Source organism: Callorhinus ursinus, unplaced genomic scaffold (assembly GCF_003265705.2).
Source record: "Callorhinus ursinus isolate GAN/ISIS: 27379988/994484 unplaced genomic scaffold, GSC_fseal_2.0 scaffold30, whole genome shotgun sequence".
NCBI lineage: Eukaryota > Metazoa > Chordata > Mammalia > Carnivora > Otariidae > Callorhinus > Callorhinus ursinus.
The window spans coordinates 2,108,521-2,131,236 of NW_027397092.1; the positions used below are offsets into that span (position 1 = coordinate 2,108,521).

Genomic DNA, 22,716 nt, shown 5'->3' on the forward strand with positions numbered 1-22,716 from the left:
GGCGGCGGCGGCGGCGGCGGCGGCGGCGCGGCTTGGGCCTTCCGCCGTTCCGTAGGCCTGCCGTCATTGGCTGCGCCGGAGACAGCTGACCGGCGGCGGCAGGCGTGGGAGCTTGGAGGATGGCGGCCGCCGCGGCGCTGATCCTGCCGGAGAGCCCCAGGTAGCCGCCAGGGGTGGCGCGGGCGGGGCTGCGCCAGGACGCCTCTGCGGGCTGTCGCCTTGGCTCCGAGGCGGGGCCCGGCCGAGGGGGTGGGCGCGGGGCTGGCGAAATCGCGGTGCGGCCCCGCAGGTGTGCCGGGCGCTGTGGGCGTCCCACCCTGTAGGCGGCTCGCCTCCGTGCGGCACCGGTGCGCCCGGCCGCCGGGGTCGGTAGGACGGTGTGTGCTGTGTGTCACCGTTGCCAAGAGTGTGGCATCTGGAGAACCCAGGCCTGCCTGCAGTGGTGCTGAATCACGTGCAAAGCTCTGCCCTCTCTCTGTTTTCGGCTCGCTCTCGGGCCTGGTTATGAGAAAGGCTCGCAGGGGCGCCGGACGGTCGTTAATCCCTAACACGAGTCAGTATCCCTCTTCAATCCAGTTGGAATAGCGCTCAGGCCGGGAGTTTGGGGGTCACAGTACCTAGCCAGAATTTGGTAACATGGCTTTTGATTTCATTTTATTTGTTTTTAGTTCATTTCTGCTTATGGTAGGTAAGGTCGGCTGCCCAGGGTGGTGATACAAAGTTCTCTCCTAAAATGCGGTTATTTAAATAGAAATGACTCCCATTTCACGAAAAATAAATACTAGAGCAGGTAGTGTGCGGATGCGGAAAAAGTGCTGAGGTCTACTGGTAAATAATTGGAGTTGGAAAGTAACTTCCTTGTCTCTGAATTGGGCAGGAATCTTGAAGAAGAGAGTTGTCATTTCAGAGTTTTTCCCTCTTTCTGGATGCGTTGAGTTCTGATGGCCGGTTCCTCCCGTCACATCAGTGTCCTGGTTAACACTCACCACATCAGTAAGCCATAACCAGTAGTGTAATTTAAAGTTGATTATTACCATTGAATCACGTTTTTTTTTTTTTAAGATTTGATTTATTTATTTGGGAGAGAGAGAATGAGAGATAGAAAGCACGAGAGGGAAGAGGATCAGAGGGAGAAGCAGACTCCCCGCCGAGCAGGGAGCCCGATGCGGGACTCGATCCCTGGACTCCAGGATCATGACCTGAGCTGAAGGCAGTCGCTTAACCAACTGAGCCACCCAGGCACCCCATTGAATCACGGTTTTAAAACAACTGTGTACTGTTACCCCAAATGATTTTATGTGTTATATATATATGTATACACACACACACACACACACACACACACACACACACACACATACATTCCGTTATCTGCCATGCAGCATTCTTTTCCTTGTATTTTGGTGTCATTGTCACGTTCCTCCTGCCATTCTTTCCGTAATTCCTCTGTGGGTTGGGTGGGTATTGAATATTCACTGCAGAGTTAATGCCGATCCTCACAGAGTGCAAACTTCCTCTAGTAGCTCGCCTTGCCCCCCCCCCCCAAAGAGAAACTGCCAAATGCAGAAGTATTTTTGGGAGGCATCTTTTGGAAATGTCCTGCCTCTGCTGGCCATCATCTGTTCTTCTTCATAGCAATCAGAGTTGTCGAAATGGAACCTTTGAGACAATAGCAATTGTAGACAAGTGTACTTATGGCAGGAACAGTTCCACTTGGAAAACTCATTTTAAAATTTTGTTTTACACATTTATTTAGCATGAAAAAAGCAGTGTCGCTGATAAATGCAATAGATATAGGAAGATTTCCACGATTGCTCACCCGAATTCTTCAAAAACTTCACCTGAAGGTTTGTATTTTTGCATTTCTATAGTTTCTATACTTTCATGTGATTTCTTGTGATTGCCCTGAAACTCTTTGTTTGTACTTGAAAAACTTTTTCTGAAGTATAGTGTTCTCCAGTGTGTCCTTGGCTCTCTAGGATATTTTGTGATTGTCCCATGGTCAAAAGTTTGGGAAATTCTCTCTTCATTAAAGTTAATCTTTTTTGTTATGGAACTTTTCAGAGTGTATATATTATATATATTTTTTTCAGAGTATATTTTATAGTAGTCTTTACAGTAAATATTTAAGGGTGAATATGAGGTACAAGATTTTCCAAACGTGTTTGACCTTGGAACTGTGGTATCGTGGTATATATTTTGGGACTCAGGTTCTGTGTAACATGCTTTGGGAAAATTCTGATTTCATTCTTCCTCTTAAAATAATGCTGTGGTTTTGCCAGCACCCAGTATTTAATCTTTCATTTAATCTGCCTCTTCTACTTTTATTTCAAGGGTGTGGTTATTTTGGACACATTGATGTTTAGTGATTCACGGCTCGGTCACTACTCTAAGTTAACTTCTGAGTCAGGTTATAAAAATTGAATTCCTTCCAACACATGTTGATGGTGCACCTAGTAACTAGTAACTGCTCTTGCCTGGTGGTGCTGGGCATCACCATTAAATGAGAACCTGGACTTTTTTTAGTTTTTATTTAAATTCCACTTAGTTAACATGCAGTGTAATATTAGTTTCGGGTGTACAGTGTAGCGATCCAGCACTTCTTAGCACACCTGGAGAACCTGGACCCTTTCCTCTTCTTTTTCCTGGGAGCCAGCCCCCTTCTGAGCCCTTTCTTCCCCTGACATGTCTCTTAAATCCAAGTTCTCTTCGTAGTCCTGGTTCAGATCTTTAACGTCCCTGCCATAGACTACGGTAACTGCCTTCAAACTGGTGTCTCTGCCAAAAGTCTTCTCCCTCCTGTCGCTGCTTCATAATGCTAGTCCATTTATCTCTCCAAATATTTTTTTCCTAAAAAACAAAAAACCAACAAAAAACCCCCAGTTGATCATATCTGTACAGTGTTTAAAGCCATCATTAACTTCCCATCGCGCCATGGGAAAAAGTTCAAAATCTTTAACACTGTATTATATTATAATCACCTTATAATAACAGTATAATATGGCCATAAGCTATATTATTCCCACTTTGCAAGTGCTCCAGTCACACTGGACTGTGCTCTTTTGCTAGAACATACTGTGAACTTTTCCAGCTCTATGTCTCCCTTACCTGCAATGTCTTCCCTTCTATAGTGAAAAAACTATGCATCTTTCAAGGATTTGGCCCTCTTGCTCTCAGCAGTTTGTTTTTTGTGTTTCTAAAACAGTCAGTTCATTGTCACCTCATTTTAGTACTGCATCGAAAGTATTTGTTTTATGATGACAAGGTCTTTCGCTGACCTTGAATACCTTGAGTGTCATGTTTTAATTATCTTTACATTTCCCATACCTAATACCTTGGTGCTTATGCAGTGGGCGCGCAAGAGCTATTCTTGGAGTTAATTCTTTGCCTTGCATGGAAAACACAAAACAAATGCAGGTCCTCTAAATTCCTGGCTATAAGGAATCTGTGATACAGATGGAGAGACAGGAAGAACTACCACAACAAGCTAAAAGCAGCTGCATTTGTGGTATTTGTGATTCACAGTTACATTGCTCCCTCCGATACTGTTCTAATGGCTTTGTATTATTAATTTATCTGATCCTTACAGCAACTTTAGGAAGTAGGTACTATTGTCATCCTTACTTTATCCACGAAGAAACTGAGATGGAAATCAGTTAAATAATTTGTCCAAGGTCTGTTTCCAGAATCCATTCCTTTAACGCATTACAGTAAACCTCAGGAAAGAGTACAGAAAAGTATATAAATTAGTCTAAAAGCGAATGGTGTAGGCAATCACTACAGAAGTTCTGCTTTGATTCCCTGAGCTGATGGCTGCCTTCTTACTCTTATTAAACAACATGGGACAAAAAGCTCTTAGATACATCTTTTGTTCTTTATAGTGAGGGAGGATAGGACATTTGTAGGAAAACTGTGATAGGCGGTTTGTCTTTGACCCTCTCCATCTAATCGAGCTGTGAATAAGTTAGTGTCTTGTCTTAGAGTAAGTGGGTGGCCAGAGCATTCCACAGAGGTGCTTAAATGCGATGCTGTCAGGAGTGGGGAGTGGACATGAGAAGGTGAGGTTGTAGACAGCTGAAGCAACTGAGAACAAAAACTTACGTAGGTGATAACTTGCCTGCTAAGAAAGAAAGGAAAGGTGCAAATTTTTTTTTCCTGGACAGTTTCAGGGAATGTTCTTCCAGAGGGGCTCCTATTGTGATAAGAGTGCTTACCAAATAAAATTTGCAGTGACATTCAGGGTCTGCCAGCTTTCTTTTATGTACTCTTGGTCTGTTAAGTGGGCCTTTGCCTTGAGACAAGCAGAGGACTTAGAACAGTGAAACCTGGCATGGGTAGATGGGTGAGGAGTTTTAGGGATTGGGTTGCTGTTCTAAATGTTATCAGCTTGACACTTTAATTTGCTTATGGGCAGAGGATATCTGTTTTTATCCAGACTGGTTCCTTGGATTCCCTAATTGGAATAAACATACGGAAAGTAAGCTGAGGTATAGAATATGGATGTGTCTCAGCATGAGTCTGGGAGTCCTCTTTGAACTGGTCATCTTCCGGCTCATCCTAGCATATAGAAATACTCGGGAAGTTTTTTTTGGGGGGGTTTTACAATGTGTGGAGGCTGCTGTTGGCATTTAATGCCCAGGAACTAAATGTCTTGCAATGTGCGGAATGGTCCTGCCCAAATTGCCTTGTCCAGCATCCTAATAGAGTCTGCACTGGAAAACACTGACAGAAGTCAGAGTAACTTCCATAGCTGAGGACTTAGAGATAACAATTTATGGCCTCTGAGTTAAAAAAAAAAATGGCTTTCACAACTCATGCAATTAAAAAGACTCATGTACCTTGCTCTACTGGGAAGACTTATAGGTCATCACACAAAGCCTGTTGATCTAACTGTGCTGTATATCTCATTCTGAAAGATTAGCTTTCTGGATTTCTGGCCATGGCAGACTAGACCCAGCCAACTCGGGGATGAAGAAACACCTGTGATGGGCATGTAGACAGTTTCAGGAATCGATGGCTGATCATGGAATGAAGTGGGAGAATTATGAAAATTAGACACAAGAAATTGAAATGCCCAGAAATCTGAGGGATTTTTTCTGAAATGAAAAATCATCAGTGTGCCTTAGGAGTTTTTTATGATACTGTACCACAGAATTCTGATGCTCATAATTGTGACCTGACTCATAAGAAATGAGTTTAATCCGATATACTGTGTTTATGAAAGTCTAGAATGGGTGCTATACATTTCAGAAAGATTGCTTTCAAAGTTTAAAATAAAAGATCTTTTATTTGATAGATTCACTTGTGGGTACCTCTCTTTTCCCCCATTATGACACACAGCGAAATCTCATTATGTGTTAATAACATAAAGGACAATCACAAGTGTGAACCCCAGCCTATAGAAATGCCTCAATTTTTCTTGGCTGTTACAACATATGGAGGCTGCTGCTGGCATTTAATGCCCGTGACTTTAAATGTCTTATGTGCAGGAGAGTTGTGCACAAAGGAGCATTTGTCCTGCCTATTAGGACCAAAAAGAAAAGGTTGGTTTATCTAATAAATACATTTATTTTGTAGTTAATATAAGATGAAAGCCTTCTTACAAATTGTTTTATTGGGTAAGAATATACATATATACACTTTAAATTATGGTATTTGCAGAGTACTAGTACTGTGCATTCTTTCATGGAGGTCTTTGTGTGTATGTATGACTGTGGATGTGAGTCATAGCTTGGGCTCTGGACAGCAGGCCTGTCTCTGAATCCTTGCTCTGAGTTTTTAAAATCTAATTGCTTTTGTAATTGTTTAGATAATATGCTATCTTCATAGAATAGAGGACATCTCTCATTTTCTAAGGAATGTGACCTGATTTCTACTATATGTGAAACTAAGGTTAGTTCACTCATCATGCATATTAAGAAAATTAATTCTTCAAAAAAAAAATAAAAAAAAGTTGGAAGAATGAATTTTTTTAGTTTGCTTTTTTTGTGCCCTTCTAGTTCAAAATTCTTAGACTGCTTAATTTAAGCATCTTAATAACATGTTTTAAATTTCATAGTTTATGAATAAGTTTTTGTTTAAGAAATTTAAGTAGTATGGCAAACTGAAATGTGCCCTTGGCTAACTTTGGCCCTCCTTCCATCTTAATTCTCCCCTGTATTAGTTATCTATTGCTGAATGACAAATTACCCCAAAACATAGCACCTTAAAACAATAAACATTTATTATACTCATAGTCCCTGTAGGTCAGGAATTTAGGAGTGGCTCCGCTGGGTGGTTCTGGCTCAGGGTTCTCATGAGGTTGCTGTCAGATATTGTTTGAGCTGCTGTAATCTGAAGGTTTGGCTGGGGTTGGAGGATTTCCTTCTAGTATGGCTACCTGGTGGGAGGCCTCAGTTCCTTGCTACTCAAGCCTTTCCTCCCGACTTGGAGGTTGGCTTCTTCTAGAACCAGTGATCCAGGAGAGGGAGGTGTGTCCTTTCTATGACCTCGCCTGGGATACCACATAGCTTCAACATTTACTGTATTCTTCTTGTTAGAAGTAAGTCACTAAGTCTGGATCACATTCAAGGGAAAGAAATTAGGCTCCATCTTATGAAGGGAGGAGTGCTAAAGAATTTTCAGGTATCATAAAACCACCACACCTTCCCAGAGGTAGCCTTTGTTACCAATTTGGTTTTTCCATGTTTCCATCTTTTTCCATGTGTTAATAAATACAGATATGCATACACGTCCATACACATAGGAATGTGTAGTTTGTATGTTTTCATATACCTCCTTCACTTACCACTTTTATCAGAGATCATTTCATGTGAATCCATGTAGTACTACCTTGTATTCTTTATGTGTTGTTTTTCATTTCTGCTTGTGTTTGTGTGTGTGTGTGTGTGTGTGTGTGTGTGTATTTATGGCCTACTCTCTTTAAACATGTAGAAAAAAATCATTTTTCATTTTATGAGACTGACATGCTACCTACTGCGCTAACGAGGCACCTTTATTTTTCATTTTAAAATTTAAGTTTCTTGGACACTTGCTCCCTAATTTTATAAACGTGGGCCTTAATTTTTTCCCATTGAGAGGATAAAAAAGAATGTGTCTCCTTTACCTTCTCTTTTACTCCCAGATATGTGTGGGTTGCTTTTGGTAGACAGAAATAAGTGAAATTGCTGCTTTTGTGGAAGCAAATAGAGGTATTTATCTACCCAAGGTTGTTTTTGGAGCAAGGTGTTGACTATATGTTTGGAATTTTGTGTACAGCTGTATTCTCTGTGTGCCCTTTTGCTCCCATATTTTAAGCTCCACCTTATTTTAAGGTTGCATGCCTGGTGTTCCGGTGGATGGGGGAAGATAAATATTCCCTGTACCCCTTCACTCCAAACCACTTTATTAATATAATGCCCTTGAAAATCTTGAGAATGTCTCCCTCTCTCTTTTTTTTGCTGTATCTTTTTAAAAAATCTCCCTTCCTTACACATATTGGGGACACTGAAGTTTATTTTTCTACCTGCTCAGTCACTATCACTATTTTGTCAAAGCAGCTTATTTGATGTATGTTAAAAGGAATCAGAGTGACTAACTTGGAAGTTAAATTATAAATATCCATTGAATTTAATGGAACATGTGGTTCAGTGATTATATAGATATACATAATACTGTTATTATATTCCTCATATTGGTAAACTTTGGTACCATAGGTCATTATTTCAAGAAGATGTATGGTAGTCACAGAAATTCTGAAACTTTTAAGTCAAAACATTGCTCTTGAGGTAAGTGATAGGCATTTTGGCCAAATTAGGTTCATGATTTTCTCAGTCATAAAACAGGTAGTAGGGGCTGTTAGTTCTGATGACTGGCCTCCCAAAATATGCTAGCTGAAGTTCCGATGCTGCTTTGGTTCAACAGCCATGTAGGTGTACATCATCCTAAGCTGTCAAGGCAGGGACTTGTGGAACTTCTGAAATTTCTCCATATTGCTGTTAGGCGGAGGCAGCCATAGGGAAAGGTGTTTTTAGTATGTGTTGATAGAGTAGTTATTTGTATTTTAAAGTTGTTCTAGTAGTGTACATTTTTCCTACTTTAAAACCAGTGTCTTTGGATCAAGGAGATTATTTTGGATATGAAAGAAAGGAGACTAGTCACAGGTTCTACTCAGATGGCTAACTATCTTCTTTGATATATTGATTATAAAATTAATGTGCATAATGTGGAAGTTTTGGAAAATACATATTAAAATTATAAAAAACTTAATTTCCTGCTTTATAGATGCTCTTGTGAACTCCTCAAAACGAAAATTACTTGAATAACTATTTGTTTTTAGATGCCTTTCTAACTAGAGTATTGTGTACATGAGGACATGAACAGTCTTTCTCTGTAGCACATACTAAATACTCAGTAAATATATTTGAGGAAGATGGACATTAGTATTAATTATTGTTAACATTTTGGGGTTTTATCTTCTAGTATTGTTTTTTCTAAATGTCCATTTCTTTTGGTATTTACTATTAATTTCCACCTCCTGTAAATCATAGAACTTAAAGTATTTTTTTTTATTTACAGTGAGCTTGATTTGGCATGATCCAAATACTGAATTGTACTGTGATTTTGAGATATTGAAATTTACAAACACATCAGTTTCTTTCACCCTGGATTCACTTTTTCTTTCTGCTTCTCATCCATGTATGAAAACATGAATTTTCAGGGACTCTTGTGTCGAGTATCTAAGTTTTGAATACCTGAACGTGTGCTAACAGCTTGCTTTTTGTGTTGTAGGCTGAGAACAGTTTCAGTGAAGAAGAAGAAGAAAAACTTCAGGCTGCATTTTCTCTAGAGAAACAAGATCTTCGCCTAGTTCTTGAAATAATATCGTTCATTTTAGAACAGGTATTCTGAGTGCCCCGAACTTCCTAACCATGGTTTGTTTACTGCAAATTTGTACTGCTATGATAGGTATAATATTTTATTTCTTTAAAAAAAGTATACAGGGCGCCTGGATGGCTCAGTCGGTTAAGTGACTGCCTTCAGCTCAGGTCATGATCCTGGAGTCCCGGGATCGAGTCCCACATCGGGCTCCCTGCTCGGCGGGGAGCCTGCTTCTCCCTCTGACCCTCCCCCCTCTCATGCTCTCTCTCTCTCATTCTCTCTCTCGAAAAAATAAATAAATAAAATCTTTAAAAAAAAGAGTATACAGATGGAAGCTATGAATATATTCTAATTGAGAATTTTAATGTAGTAAAAAAACATCGAATGTATGGGTTTTTTCCTACAGTATTGCATTCTTCAAAAGAATGTGAATGTTGAGTAGCATGAGTAAAGTATTTGACAGCATGAATCAAGACTTCATTGACTTGAGGGCGTCTGGGTGGCTCAGTTGGTTAAGCGTCTGCCTTCAGCTCAGGTCATGATCTCAGGGTCCTGGGACTGAGTCCCACATCGGGCTCTCTGCTCAGCCAGGGGTCTGCTTCTCCCTCTCCCTCTGCTCTTCCGCCTGCTCATGCTCTCTCTCTCCGTCTCAAATAAATAAAATCTTAAAAAAAAAAAAAAAGACTTCATTGACTTGAGACGGGTATAAAACATTTTCATTTGTTGTTACTTGGTATGATAACTTGGAGAAACGAACACCTTTTATTTAAGAACTTTAATCAATGATTTGGGGGGATTTCTTTAACTAGGATGATAAATAAAACATTTAGAAGAGAAATAGTTATTAAAAGGCCTTTTGTCATACTAGTTCTTCCTACTGAGCCGCCATTTTGCTTCCCTTGCTTTTGTCTGTGTTCAGCGCATTGTTTTTGTTCAAGTCCCATCTCTCACTGCCGCCACGACCCTTATACTTGGCAGTCTTCCCCGAATTTGGATGCCTTTTTTTTAATTTTTTAAAGATTTTTATTTATTCATTCATGAGAGACGGAGAGAGAGAGAAGCAGAGGGAGAAGCAGGCTCCCAAGGAGCAGGGAGCCCGATGCGGGACTCGATCCCAGGACCCTGGGATCATGACCTGAGCCGAAGGCAGACGTTTAACCATCTGAGCCACCCAGGCGCCCAATTTTATCCTTGGCTCGTCAGAGTGGAGCACATCGTTAGTCTTTCATCATTTCCTGTGTGTCAACCTTCCCTAGCTTTTGAATTTGTGAGGGACCTATCATATCTTTAGCTCATCTTCTATAAACCTAGCACATTGCTGCGCTTAAAACAGGGTCTCTGTAAATTCCTGAGGGTTGACTTAGTAGAATATTTGTGAAATAAAAGTTTAAATGGTACTGTAGCTTCATGAGCCTTCCAGTGAACAGGTGCTGGTAGGAGGACAAGCTCCCAGGCATCTACTCCATACAGCCTTGTACACATTGTGGATCATAAAGACGACTACTGTTCTTAACCCTGGGAGTTTTTAGTAGTAGTAAAGGATAATCAAGTAGAACAGAGCAACATGGGGTTTACGAGAAGGTTGTTCCAGAATGATGTTAATAAAGAATAGATGTTATTGGAAATGTTTATAAGATTTTATTATACATTACCTAGGAAGTTGGTAGATGAAGGTAGTTTTGAGAAAGTGCTTCTTGGAAAAATTTTTGTGGTACATTTCTTGGTTTTTTGTTTGTTTTAAAGATTTATTTATTTGGGAGAGAGAGAAAGAGCATGGGGGTGGGCAGAGGGAGAGAGAGAATCTTAAGCAGACTCCCTGCTGAACGTGGAGCCCAATACAGGGCTCCATCCCACGACCCTGAGATCATGACCTGAGCCCAAGGGAGATACTTAACCGACTGAGCCACTCAGGGGCCCTGAAACATTTCTTTGAAATCGTTAAGTGAAATAAGGAGATGATATTTTACTTAGGGCACCATTTCCATAGCTAAAGCAGAGAAGAAGTTTTTCCATTAAGTGGTCTTAGGATTACTTAAAACACAGGCAAAAATGGAGAAGGGTAGCCCTGCATCTTCCACTTGTGTGTATCATTATTGCTAAAATAAAAAAAAAAATCTACAGTAGAAATAGGTGCTATTCTTTTGATTTAAATCATTTAAAAATCATTTTGTGTTTGGTTACAATCCAATACTGGGGCTACATGTGCTCGCTCTCCTTCTCTCGCATAGGCGGTGTATCACACCGTGAAGCCGGCCGCTTTGCAGCAGCAGTTAGAAGCCCTTCATCTCAGACCGGACAAAGCAGAAGCGTTTGGCAATGCTTGGTCTTCTATGGGTCAAGAAACTGTTGAAAAGTTCAGGCAGAGGATTCTTGCGCCCCACAAGGTATGGGATTCTCTTACGTCCCCGATGTTTTTCAGTAAGAATGGCAAACGTTGTACCGTAAGGGTTTTAAAGGTGGTAATGTTTTGTAGAGAGGTAGTCGGGAAAAAGAAAGAGTAGATACAGTATTCCTATAAAATTATTTCCAGAACACATTGGCAACCACAGTGTGATTTAGTTTTAGTTGCCAGTTTAAAATTTGCCTCTGTGACTTCAGAATAGGAATGAGACGGTCCTTTTTTTGTGTTTCTGAGTACTGGGGCAGAGTTGGTTTTTCTTGTTAACTGTGTACCCGTGTGTGAGATCATGGGATTATTTTGTTTTTGTGTGTCTGTGTCAGTGCCTAGCAGAACGTACTCAGTATTTCTTGAGCAGCAGTTAGTGAACAAAGTGAACACTGTGGGACAAATATAAAATAACAACAGCATTTCCAAGCTCTTTAGTAACCTTTAGTTAGTGGAGGTTAAGAGGATCATAGAGTTTTTGACCTTTTTCTCTTAGTAGGTTCTATCACATAACTGATTTTCAGGTTTACAACCCACTCTGTATTCCTGGGATCAGTGTCACTTGCATGTGGAGTATCATCCTTTTTATATGTTGCTATTTGACTTGCTAATATTTTGTAAAAAATTTTTCCATCTGTGTTCATGAGAGAGATCAGTCTGTGGTTTCCTGGTGATGTTTTTGGTGGGATCAGGGTAAAACTGGCATAGCAAAACCAGCTGGGAAGTGTTCTCTCTCCTCTGATTTCCTGTAAGGATTTGTGAAGGGTTGGTATTACTGTGCATTCTCCCCAGCATCTGTGGGAGTGCCTGTTCCCCGTCAGCACTTGGTATTGTCAGTGGCTTTTATCAAAGCTATTCTACTAAGGTTTGTAATGGTATTTCGTGTTTTTAATTTGTGTTTTCCTAATAACAGATTATGTGTATGATCTTTTTATGTGCTTACTTGTCTCCACATATCTTCACAGGTAAAACGTCTGTTCAGATCTTTTGCCTGTTATTGCCACACTATGACAGATAAGGAAGTTCCATGATAGTAATCTAAAGGATAGTCTCAGGTTTAAATCCTAGCATATGAAAATGCATGGAATGTTTTTGTTCTGGGTTGTTAAAATGTGGGGAGGGTGTTTGTTTTCCTTCTGTTGACTCTTTGAGTTCTTTTTTTTTTTTTTAAGATTTTATTTATTTATTTGACAGAGAGAGAGACACAGCGAGAGAGGGAACACAAGCAGGGGGAGTGGGAGAGGGAGAAGCAGGCCTCCTGTGGAGCAGGGAGCCCGATGTGGGGCTCGATCCCAGGACCCCGGGATCATGACCTGAGCCGAAGGCAGACGCTTAACAACTGAGCCACCCAGGTGCCCAGACTTTTTGGGTTCTTTATGTCTTCTGGGCATGTGTCCTTTCTCCAGTGGGGTTTGCAGATATTTTCTCCTTGTCCATAGCTTTCCTTTTTATTTTCTTGACAGTGGCTTTTGCAGAATAAAAGCTTTTAATTCTGGTGAAGTTTGACTTATCAGTTAATTTCTTTTATCGATCCTGCTTTTGGTTTTGTATCTTAAGAATTTATAGCCTAATGCAATGTCATGAAGATTTTCTCTTTTGTTTTCTTCTTTTTTAAAGGTTTGTGTTTTACATTTAGCTCTAAGATCCATTTTGAGTAATTTTGTGTAAGGTGCAGATTAAGTTTCCTTTTTTTCTGCATAGAGATGTTCATTTTAGATGTTCGTTTATACATGTGCAGCATAATTTGTTGATAACATCCTTTTGTCACTGAATTGCCTTGGCCCCTTTGTCAAAAATCATTTGATGTATTTGTCTGGACTCTGTGTTTGGTTCCATTGAGCTCTGTGTCTATGCCAATATCCTACTTCCTTAATTACTGTACCTTTGTAGTAAGCTGTCAGATCAGGTATTGTAAGTCGGCTAACTTTGGGTCTTTTTTCATAATTGTTTTTGCATATTCTAGTTTCTTTGACTTTTCATATAAATTTGAAAAGCAGCTTTTCTAGATCTACAAAAAAATACGGCTGGGAGTTTGATCGAGATTATGTTTAACTTATATAGTTATAGATCATTTTGGGGAGAAATGGCTTCTTAGGAGTACTGAGTATTGATTTAACTCTCCATTTATTGAGGTTCTCTTTGATTTCTTATATCAGTTTTGTTCATTTTTCAGCATACAGATCCTGCACATAATTTGTTAGACTTGTGCCTAAAAATTTCTTGTTTTTGGAGTTGTTGTAAATGGTACTCTTTTTAAAATTTTGGTTTTTAATTGTTTATTGCTAGTATGTAGAAGCACAATTGATTTTTGTATATTGACCTTGTATTCTATGACCTTGGTAAACTTGTTAATTAGTCATAGCAGTTTTTTTGTGGATTCCTTGTGATTTTCTTTATAGATAGTTATGTTGTCCATGAATAGAGACAGTTCATTTCTTCTTTTCCAGTCTGTTCAGTTTTTATTTGTTTTGTTGAGCTTTTTATTGTTTTTATTTGCCCTATTGCACTAAGTAGGACTTTTAATATGATGTTACGTAGGACTCATAAACCCAAACATCCTGCCTTGTTTCCAATAATTAATTAATTGAAAAAAAGATTTTATTATATTTTGAGAGAGAGTGAGTGAGTGAGCGAGCATGAGCAGGGTTAGGGGCAGAGGGAGAGAGAGAGAGGGGCAGAGAGAGAGCAGCAGACCCCACCCTGGACAGGGAGCCCAGTAGTTTATTTTTGCTTTTGTTTCCCTTGCCTGAAGAGACACATCTAAAAAAAATATTGCCGTGGCTGATGTCAAAGAAGTTTACTGGCTGTGTTTTCTTCTAGAAATTTTATGGTTTCATGTTTCACATTTAGGTCTTTAATGCATTTTGAGTTTAATTTTGTGTGTGGTCTAAGAAAGTGGTCCACTTTCATTCTTCTGCATGTTGCTGTCCAGCTTGCTTGTCTCCATATTTATTGAAGACACTGTCTGTTCCCTATTGTCTATTCTTGCCTCCTTTGTCATAGATTAATTGACCATATAAGCGTGGGTTTCTCTCTGGGCTCTCTCTTCTGTTCTGTTGATCTCTGTGTGTGTGTTTGTGCCGGTACCATCCTGTTTTGGTTACCACAGCTTTGCAGTGTATCTTGAAATCTGGAAGTGTGATACCTCCAGCTTTGTTCTTCTTCCTTAAGGTCACAGCAAACATTTCATGTGTTTATTGTGCTTTGCATCTTGTAAAATCTTTTAATAGTCATAGTTTGTGTGGAAAATAAAATTGGGGCTTAGAGGGATTAAATAACTGGTTCAGGGTCATACAGCTAAGTGGGTGGTGGAGCTGAGATTTGACACAGTCATCACACTCCTGTGCCATCATAGGGTATTTCCACTTAGATGTTAGCTCCACAGTTTTCCTGTGTCAGGCACAATTTTTTTGTGTGCAGGCTGGTTTACATAGTTTTGTGTGTATGTACGATATCTTTGAAAAGGAAGAAGAAAAGACCTTATAAAGTGTAACTTTACCATGTCCCCCCCAAGTGGTCTGTGGTGAAGCTGACATGAGAATCACATCAGTTTCTGAAGCCTTGTTCCTTTTAAATCATGCTGCCTCCAGCAGCTGGAATGCTGTCTTCCTTTTTGGCTCTGATAAGTCTTTAGGCAATGTGTGAAAATAGAGCCCGTCATTTAAATTGCAACAAACGTAGATGGCAGAGACTTCTTAGGTAATGAACCAAAGGTGTATTTACAGTGACTGTTGTTTTGGGTGATTTAGGGGCTCACTCGCCTGAACTCCCCATGCAGCGCTTGCAGTGGTACATCTTTGGGTAATAAATCTCAATTCAAAGAGTCAGATTCAGTTAAGTAATACGTTAAAAATCACAGGTGCTTATTTTTAATTTCATTTTTAAAAACACCCCGGTTCATCTTTTATTGTTTAGGTCCAGTAAGTGAGAGACAGATTGAAAACTGATCTCAGTGGTAGCTTTTTGCCAGATATGATTGAATGATTGAAGGGATTGTAAAGTCTTACCCCATCTTTTTTTTTTTTTTAATGTACTTCATCTTAATCTCTCTGGAGACTTGTGACTGAAATGTCACCACTACTCATTCGCATTTTGTTTTCTTCCCTCTTATCGGCGTTGCCTGTGTCAGCAGTATCCTCTTAACAGGGCTTTCTGTTCCTTTTTGTTATAATGCCTCTGTTACAACATTTATTAAATTGTGAATTTCCCTTCGGACCGATCTTAAATCCTTTATTCAGTTTTACTCCTAAAATTCTGTTCAGAGTTCTCCTACATATATTCCTAAACGTAAAAACTTACCTTTCAGAAATTATTGACGGATTTGTCTATTTTCTGAGACCTTGAAGTGGCAGAGCTGGGATTTGGCACAAATAATCCTGGTTCTAAGCCATTAAGCTGTAACACCTAGGTGTTAGCTGCATGGTTTTTCTGTGTCCTGTGATAGTAAAGAATATTTTTATATTAATGATATAATCCCCCTCAAATAATTTTACATTCCGAATTAACTCTGCTCCTCAGTAACAGATATGATGATGAGAAATAGATGTGGGGCGTATTTTAAGCACTCTTAGTAGCCTGCTCTTTTTCTTAAGATGCACTTATATTTTTGTTAGGGAGTTTTAAAATATATATTTGACACTTAAATTTGTTTGAAGTAGGCTTACTGTCAATTTGTCCTATTAAGAGTGTTCTTAACATTACCAATTATGTGGCAAATTTATTCATAATATTTACTCATTTCATTGTATACTAATGAAATTTCATCATATCTTCCTGCAGGTTCTTAAGAAATTTCCATTTAAAAGTGGATAGCTAATGTTTCTAAGATCATAATGTTCCTATAACATTCTTTTTTTTTTTTTTTAAGATTTTATTTATTTATTCATGAGAGACCAAGAGAGAGAGATAGGCAGAGGGAGAGGGAGAAGCAGGCTCCCAGCAGAGCAGGGAGACCAATGTGGGGCTTGATCCCAGGACTGTGGGATCACAACCTGAGCTGAAGGCAGACGCTCAACCGACTGAGCCACCCAGGCGCCCTGTTCCTATAACATTCTTTTTTATTTTTATTTTTTAAATTTTATTTATTTATTTGACAGAGAGAGATAGAGAGAGCAGGAACACAAGCAGGGGGAGTGGGAGAGGGAGAAGCAGGCCTCCCGCTGAGCAGGGAGCCGATGCGGGACTCGATCCCAGGACCCTGGGATCACGACCTGAGCCAAAGGCAGACGCTTAATGACAGCCACCCAGGCGCCCTCCTATAACATTCTTAAAAATATATCCCCTTTAAGCCATTATAGTACAATTTACTTTATTAAGTGTAACGCTAATTGTTTGCTTTAATTATTGTTAAATACCTGTTTTTTGTGTGGAGTATAAGAAATTAGACATTTGGATTTGATATTTGTAAAATTTACTGTATTATTTTGCTTTAGCATTTTCTTTAATATCCATATTATTTTATTTCTTTTGGAATTCTAAGGATGGATGAATAGCTTTATATAAAGAGGGCAGGAAAAGCATACTTCCTGTGGCTGAATCTTGAAACACAGTATATAGCTGGGAATATGTATTTGAACACTTCTTCAAGATATAAATACTTCTTAACATTGTCATCTGCATTTATAGGAAAGGTATTTTGTTGTAATTATATCCCACATGCAAGTCAAATTTCTGCCTCTGTTGTTACTTTAGTTGTTGGCATGTTATGAATCAAGTGAAAGGCATATTTTTTCCATGTGCTGGGATTGACTGAATATAAATGTTTATGAGGTTTAAATGCTGCTAGATTTATTTATTGTCTTTTATTGAAATATAATTTACCTGTAGTAAAATTTAGCACAGATTTTAAGAGTTCAGTTTATGAGTTCAGAAATTATGTACACCCATTTCATCACCATGCATAACAAAATAAAGAAAATTTTCATAGCCTGGAAAATGCCTCGTGTTGATTCCTCCACTCTTGCCCTCACTTTCTATCACTGTAGATTGGTTTTGTCTCTTCTTGGATTCAATGTAAATGGACTCAAATAAATATGTCTGACTCATATCTCTTAACATAATATTTTTTTGGATTCATTCATGTTGTTACTTGTATCCATCATTTTTTTTTTTTTTTTTTTTTTTTTTTGTAGTAGTTCATCCTATAAAAATATCACAATTTGTTTATCCATACTCCTGTTGATGGACCTTTGGGTTGTTTCCATTTCTGGCTATTGTGAATAAGGCTGTTGTGAACATTTGTGTACAAGTTTTTTTGTGGACATATATTTTCTTGGGTCAGTACCACTGAATGGGTTTGCTGACCCGTTGAGCCAAATCTGAGGCTTTCTCTTTTTTTGAGCAACCCATGCTTCATGGATTGGGGAAACTCATATAAATGTGAATCTGTCAGCCTTGTGTGGTTCCCGTCCTAAGTGAGTTGAATTCCCTTAACTCCTGTCTGCTTTAAGTTGTTCTCCAATGCTCTCAAATCATTGTTTTTAAAATATTTTGTCTAGCGGTGCCTGGGCGGCTCAGTTGGTTAAGCATCTGGCTCTTGATTTCGGCTCAGGTCGTGATCTCTCAGGGTCGTAAGATCAAGCCCCATGTCGGGCTCTGCAGCTTCAGGATTCGCTCTCTCCCTTGCCCTCTGCCCCTCCCCTACTCTCTAAAAAATGATAAAAGAATAAAATATTTTGTCTAGTGGTTATAATTTTTATTTTTTGAAGAGTGTAATATGATATAAACTGTTCCCTACCATTATCAGATTAAGAACTCTAAGTGATTTTTAAATTAAATTTAATTTTTTTTAAAGATCTTATTTATTCATTTGAGAGAGAGAGAGACAGAGTACAAGCAGGGAGGGGAAGCAGAGGGAGAGGGAGAAGCAGGCTCCCCACTGAGCAGGGAGCCAGATGAAGGGCTCGATCCCAGAACCTGGAGATCATGATCTGAGCCAAAGGCAGACACTTAACCATCTGAGCCACCCAGGTGCCCCACAAAGGTGATTTTTTAAAATTCTAAATCTTATTCTATCCCCACTTTGTTCCAAATCCACCAAAGGCTTTCCATGCGTTTTACAATAGAAGTCAAATTTCTTACGATTGCTTTTAAGTTTCCTCATGATCTATAACCTCCTCAGTCCACTACCTTAATCTTGTTGACTTTCACCTTTTAACCTCCTTCTCCTGCCTGACTTTGGTCACATCCAATCTCTTTACTTCAGAAGCACTTCTCCTGGAGGTTTTTATGGCTGGCTCCCTTTTTTCAGCTCTTTGTTCTAATGTCACATTTGTCATTGAGTCTTGCTCTGATCATAATAGTGAAAAAGGCCCACATGTCTCTATGGTACTTTGTTCATTTTTTTTAACATAATATTTATTCCCATCTGGCACGTTACATATTTTGTTTATTTTTTAAATTTTCTGTCTCTTTTACTAAACTGTAAGCTCTACAAGAGCAATTGTTCACTATTGTATTTCTATTACTTTAATTAGCCCTTGAGGGATAGTGGGTTCTTAATTAATAGTTGTTGAATGAGTAAATGCACAATATGTCTGCTTTACAAATTGTGCTATTTTGAAGTGTAGTTTATTAGGCTTTCTTATAAAGAAGGATATTTGTATTTATTGGAGAAAGAACAAATAAGGGGGTATGGAGTATATTTTTTTATTTCCTAGTATTTATTTATTTATTTTTAAGAATTTATTTAGAGAGAGAGAGGGAGAGCACGAGTAGGGGAAGGGGCAGAGGGAAAGGAAGAGAGAGAATCTGAAGTAAACGCCACGCTGAGCGTGGAGTCTGTCACGGGGCTCAATCCCATGACCCTGAGATCATGACCTGAGCTGAAACCAAGAGTTAGACACTCAACCGACTGAGCCACCTGGGAGCCCATATTTCCTAGTATTCTTTTTTTTTAAGTTTATTTATTTATTTTAAGTAATCTGTATCCCCAGCGTGGGGCTCGAACTCACAATCCTGAGATCAAGAGTTGCACGCTCTTCTGACTGAGTTGCTGGGCACCCCTCCCAGTATTCTTTTGTGTTTTCTCTTTGGTTGTACTTCAAACCTTTTGTGGTTCATTTATTTCATGGCTCTTGAATTTTGCTGGAATACTTGACTCAACCATTTACATTTTTTCCACAGAAGAATGGCTTTAGCTTGAAATGGAGATTCTCCAGGAAAACAAGGTGATGTCATTAGCTGTATTGCTGGAATCAATTTAAAGAGCTTTAGATCTAAGAGACCCTTAATCAGTCTTATTTGAAACAGAAGTGTGTTCTCTGCTTTATAAATAATTGCCTAAAGCCAGAACCATTAACAAATTAAATAAAGATTTTACTAACGCCAAAAATTGTGCTGTTAGCAAAATTACTCATTATGTGCATAGTATTCAAAGATCGCTAAATCGAGTTTATGTACTTTTTCAGAGTGTTGCCAATTGTGAGAACATTAGTTGAATGACATTTCAGTGTCCTCAAACTTGTGTTATCATTTTCATATGTTCTTAGTAGGCAGTGGGGGCCAACAGTTTGGAGGATGGTTCATTGATGTTTTCCCTCATCACTTTACAGCTTGGTTGTGAAGACCATGATTAGGTATTTTGGCCATGTCGGTGAGTCAAAAGTATAATGAAGTTCCATGCCACCCTAGCAGTGAGAACTAGGTTGACTTTTGTGGCATCTGAACTTAAGGATATAGGTTAGGGAGTATCCCTAAGTTGTGATATTTGTAATCAAGCATTTGTACCTCTTAACATGATTTGGTGTAGCATCAGCATTAAAGAAGGGCCTTGGTTTAGTCACTTTTGGATTTTTGATGTCTTCTGGAGATTGCCTAATGTGTAGCCCTGTGTGGTATGATTTATGCAGTATGTTTTGTCGAGATGGGCCATCACCTGGGTGCAGGGTAACTCCAGTATTAATTCAAGACATTTATCTGCATCTTTGTGATACATTGTCATATACTCACATCTGTGTAATATGGATATTATATTGCATAATAGTCATCTCTGAGGTCCTGGCATTGTCTTCATGTACTTAGAGATGTCACAACTGAGGATTCTTTCAATAGGATGCAAGCAGTTGTATGGTTTGGTCCTTGGAGGCTTATTGACCCCCGTTCTTGCCAATGACTAGATGATGACAAAGAGGGTGGTGGGAGTGGGCAGCTGGACATGTGCTCCCATTGCATCTGTATATTCTTCTATTATAACCTTTAGTACACTGTATCTTTTAAACATAATGTTACTACATTATAATTTACATAGTGTAAACTGCTTTCTTTTAAATTGTACAGTTTGAGGAATTTTGATACATGTGCACTCAGGAGATCACTCCCATCATCAAAACACAGGGCATTTTCATCACCTTCAAAAGTTCCCTCACGCCCCTTGGAAGTCCCTTTCTCCCCTAACCCGGGCCCAAGGAAACCACTGATCTGCTTTCTCTCCCTATAAACTGCATTTTCTAAGATTTTGTATGAATAGAATCAGACAGATGTACTTTTTTCTATCTGGCTTCTACCACTGAGTCAGATTTTGAGGTTCATCCATATTATTCTATGTGTTAGTTTGTGCTTTTTTAGTGTGGAGTAATATTCTATCACGTGGATATATCACAGTTTGTCCTTTGATCTGCTAATGGATGTTTGGGCTGTTTCTGGTGTTTGGCTGTTTTGAATAAATCTGTTAATGTTCATGTTTACATCGTTGTATGGACGTATCTTTTCTTTTTAAGATTTTACTTATTTGAGAGAAAGAGAGTGCACAAGCAGGGGGAGAGGGAGAAGGCGACTCCCTGCTGAGCAGGGAGCCCCAGGTGGGGCTCAGTCCCAGGACCCTGAGATCATGACCTGAGCTGAAGGCAGACGCTTAACTGACTTAGCCACCCAGGCGCCCTGGACATATCTTTTCATTTCTTACTTAGTGGTGGATTGATTGGGTAGCTGTAACTACCAAACAGTTTTCAAACTGGTTTTACTAGTTTACATTCCAGCCAGTCATTTTTTCACATATTGGTCAACACTTGGGATTGCCAATCTTTTAAATTTTAGTCCTTCTGATAGGTGTAAGGATAGTGGACGTAAAGATGTTGAATATCTTTTTATGTGTTTATTGGCCATTTGTGTATCTTCCTTTGTGAATGACCTGTTCAAATCTTCGCCCATTTTTGTATAGATTTCTTTGTCTTACTCTTACTGAGTGATAAGAATCCTTGATATAGTTTGGATACAAGTCCTTTGTCAGTGTATGTATTGTGACTATTTTATCAGTCTGTGGCTTGCCTTTCCTTTTTCTTAATGGTGCTATTTGAAGAACAGAATTTCTGATTTTGGTGAAGTCCAGTTTATAATTTTTTTCTTTTATGGTTAATGCTTTTAATGTTCCATCAAATATCTTTGCCTATCCCAGGATCACAAAGATTTTCTTTTGTGTTTTCTTCTAGAAGTTTGATGGTTTCAGCACTTACATTTAGGTCTGTGATGCATTTTGAGTTCATTTCGTGTTTGGTGTTAGGAAGGGGTTGTTGTTCATTTTCTTTCTGTTTAGATAGCTAGTTGTTCCAGCATCATTTACCTTGGCATCTTTGTCAGAATCAACTGATGAGGGCGCCTGGGTGGCTCAGATGGTTAAGCGTCTGCCTTCGGCTCAGGTCATGATCCCAGGGTCCTGGGATCGAGTCCCGCATCGGGCTCCCTGCTCCTTGGGAGCCTGTTTCTCCCTCTGCTTCTCTCTCTCTCTCTCTCCCTCTGTCTCTCATGAATGAATAAATAAAATCTTTAAAAAAAAAAAAAGAATCAACTGATGGGTCTGCATTTCTGTTCTTTTGCCAGTGGTGCATTATCTTTATTGCTGTGGCTTTATAATAAATCTTGAAGTTTGGTAGTGTAGCTTTTCCAAACTAAAAAAAAAAAAAAAGAAAACTGCTCTGGCTCTTTTATGTCATTGCCATTCCATTTAAATTTTAGAATCAGCTTGTCAATTTCTATAGAAAGTGCCTGCCGGGTAGTTCATTGGATTGTCCTAAATCTGTAGATCACTTTTGCTGGAACTGACATTGTAACAATATTAAGCCTTTCAGTTCATGAACATGGTATATCTCCATATACTGGTACCTTCTTCAGTTTATTCCAGTAACTTTTGTAGTTTTTCAATGACAAGGATTTACACAGATGTTGTTAAAGTATATCCCTGTGCTATAGACTGAATGTTTGTGTCTTCTGAAAATTCGTAAGTTGAAACTTAACCTTCAAGGTGATGATATTAGGTGGCGGGGCCTTTAGGAGGTGATTAGTTCATGGGAGCAGATCCCTACTGAGTGGGATTAATGCCCTTATAAAAGAAACCAGAGAGAGCTGCTTTACCCCCTTCTGCCATGTGAGAACACCAAGAGAAGTCAGCAGGCCTCAAACCACCATGGTGGCACATTGATCTTGGACTTCCAGCCTCCAGAACTGTGAGAAATATTTATTATTATTAAGCTGTATAGTCT

The 22,716-nt window shown here is 39.1% G+C and overlaps 1 protein-coding gene across 2 annotated transcripts in view; it reads left to right on the forward strand.

Annotated features, from left to right (window-relative positions):
* The first annotated feature begins 56 nt into the window (after positions 1-56).
* COMMD10 (COMM domain containing 10) overlaps positions 57-22,716 on the forward strand; it is a 188,309-nt gene continuing 165,649 nt past the window's right edge. The window contains exons 1-5 of one of the 2 annotated variants that reach the window (XM_073878552.1): positions 57-160; positions 1,757-1,847; positions 8,770-8,880; positions 11,088-11,243; positions 12,440-12,728. In XM_073878552.1, the coding sequence (XP_073734653.1) occupies positions 120-160; positions 1,757-1,847; positions 8,770-8,880; positions 11,088-11,243; positions 12,440-12,562 (522 nt within the window). In that variant the 5' untranslated portion in view covers positions 57-119 and the 3' untranslated portion in view covers positions 12,563-12,728. Of the gene's footprint in view, positions 161-1,756; positions 1,848-8,769; positions 8,881-11,087; positions 11,244-12,439; positions 12,729-22,716 lie in introns of those variants that run through there. The other variant, XM_025860877.2, reaches the window with a different exon arrangement.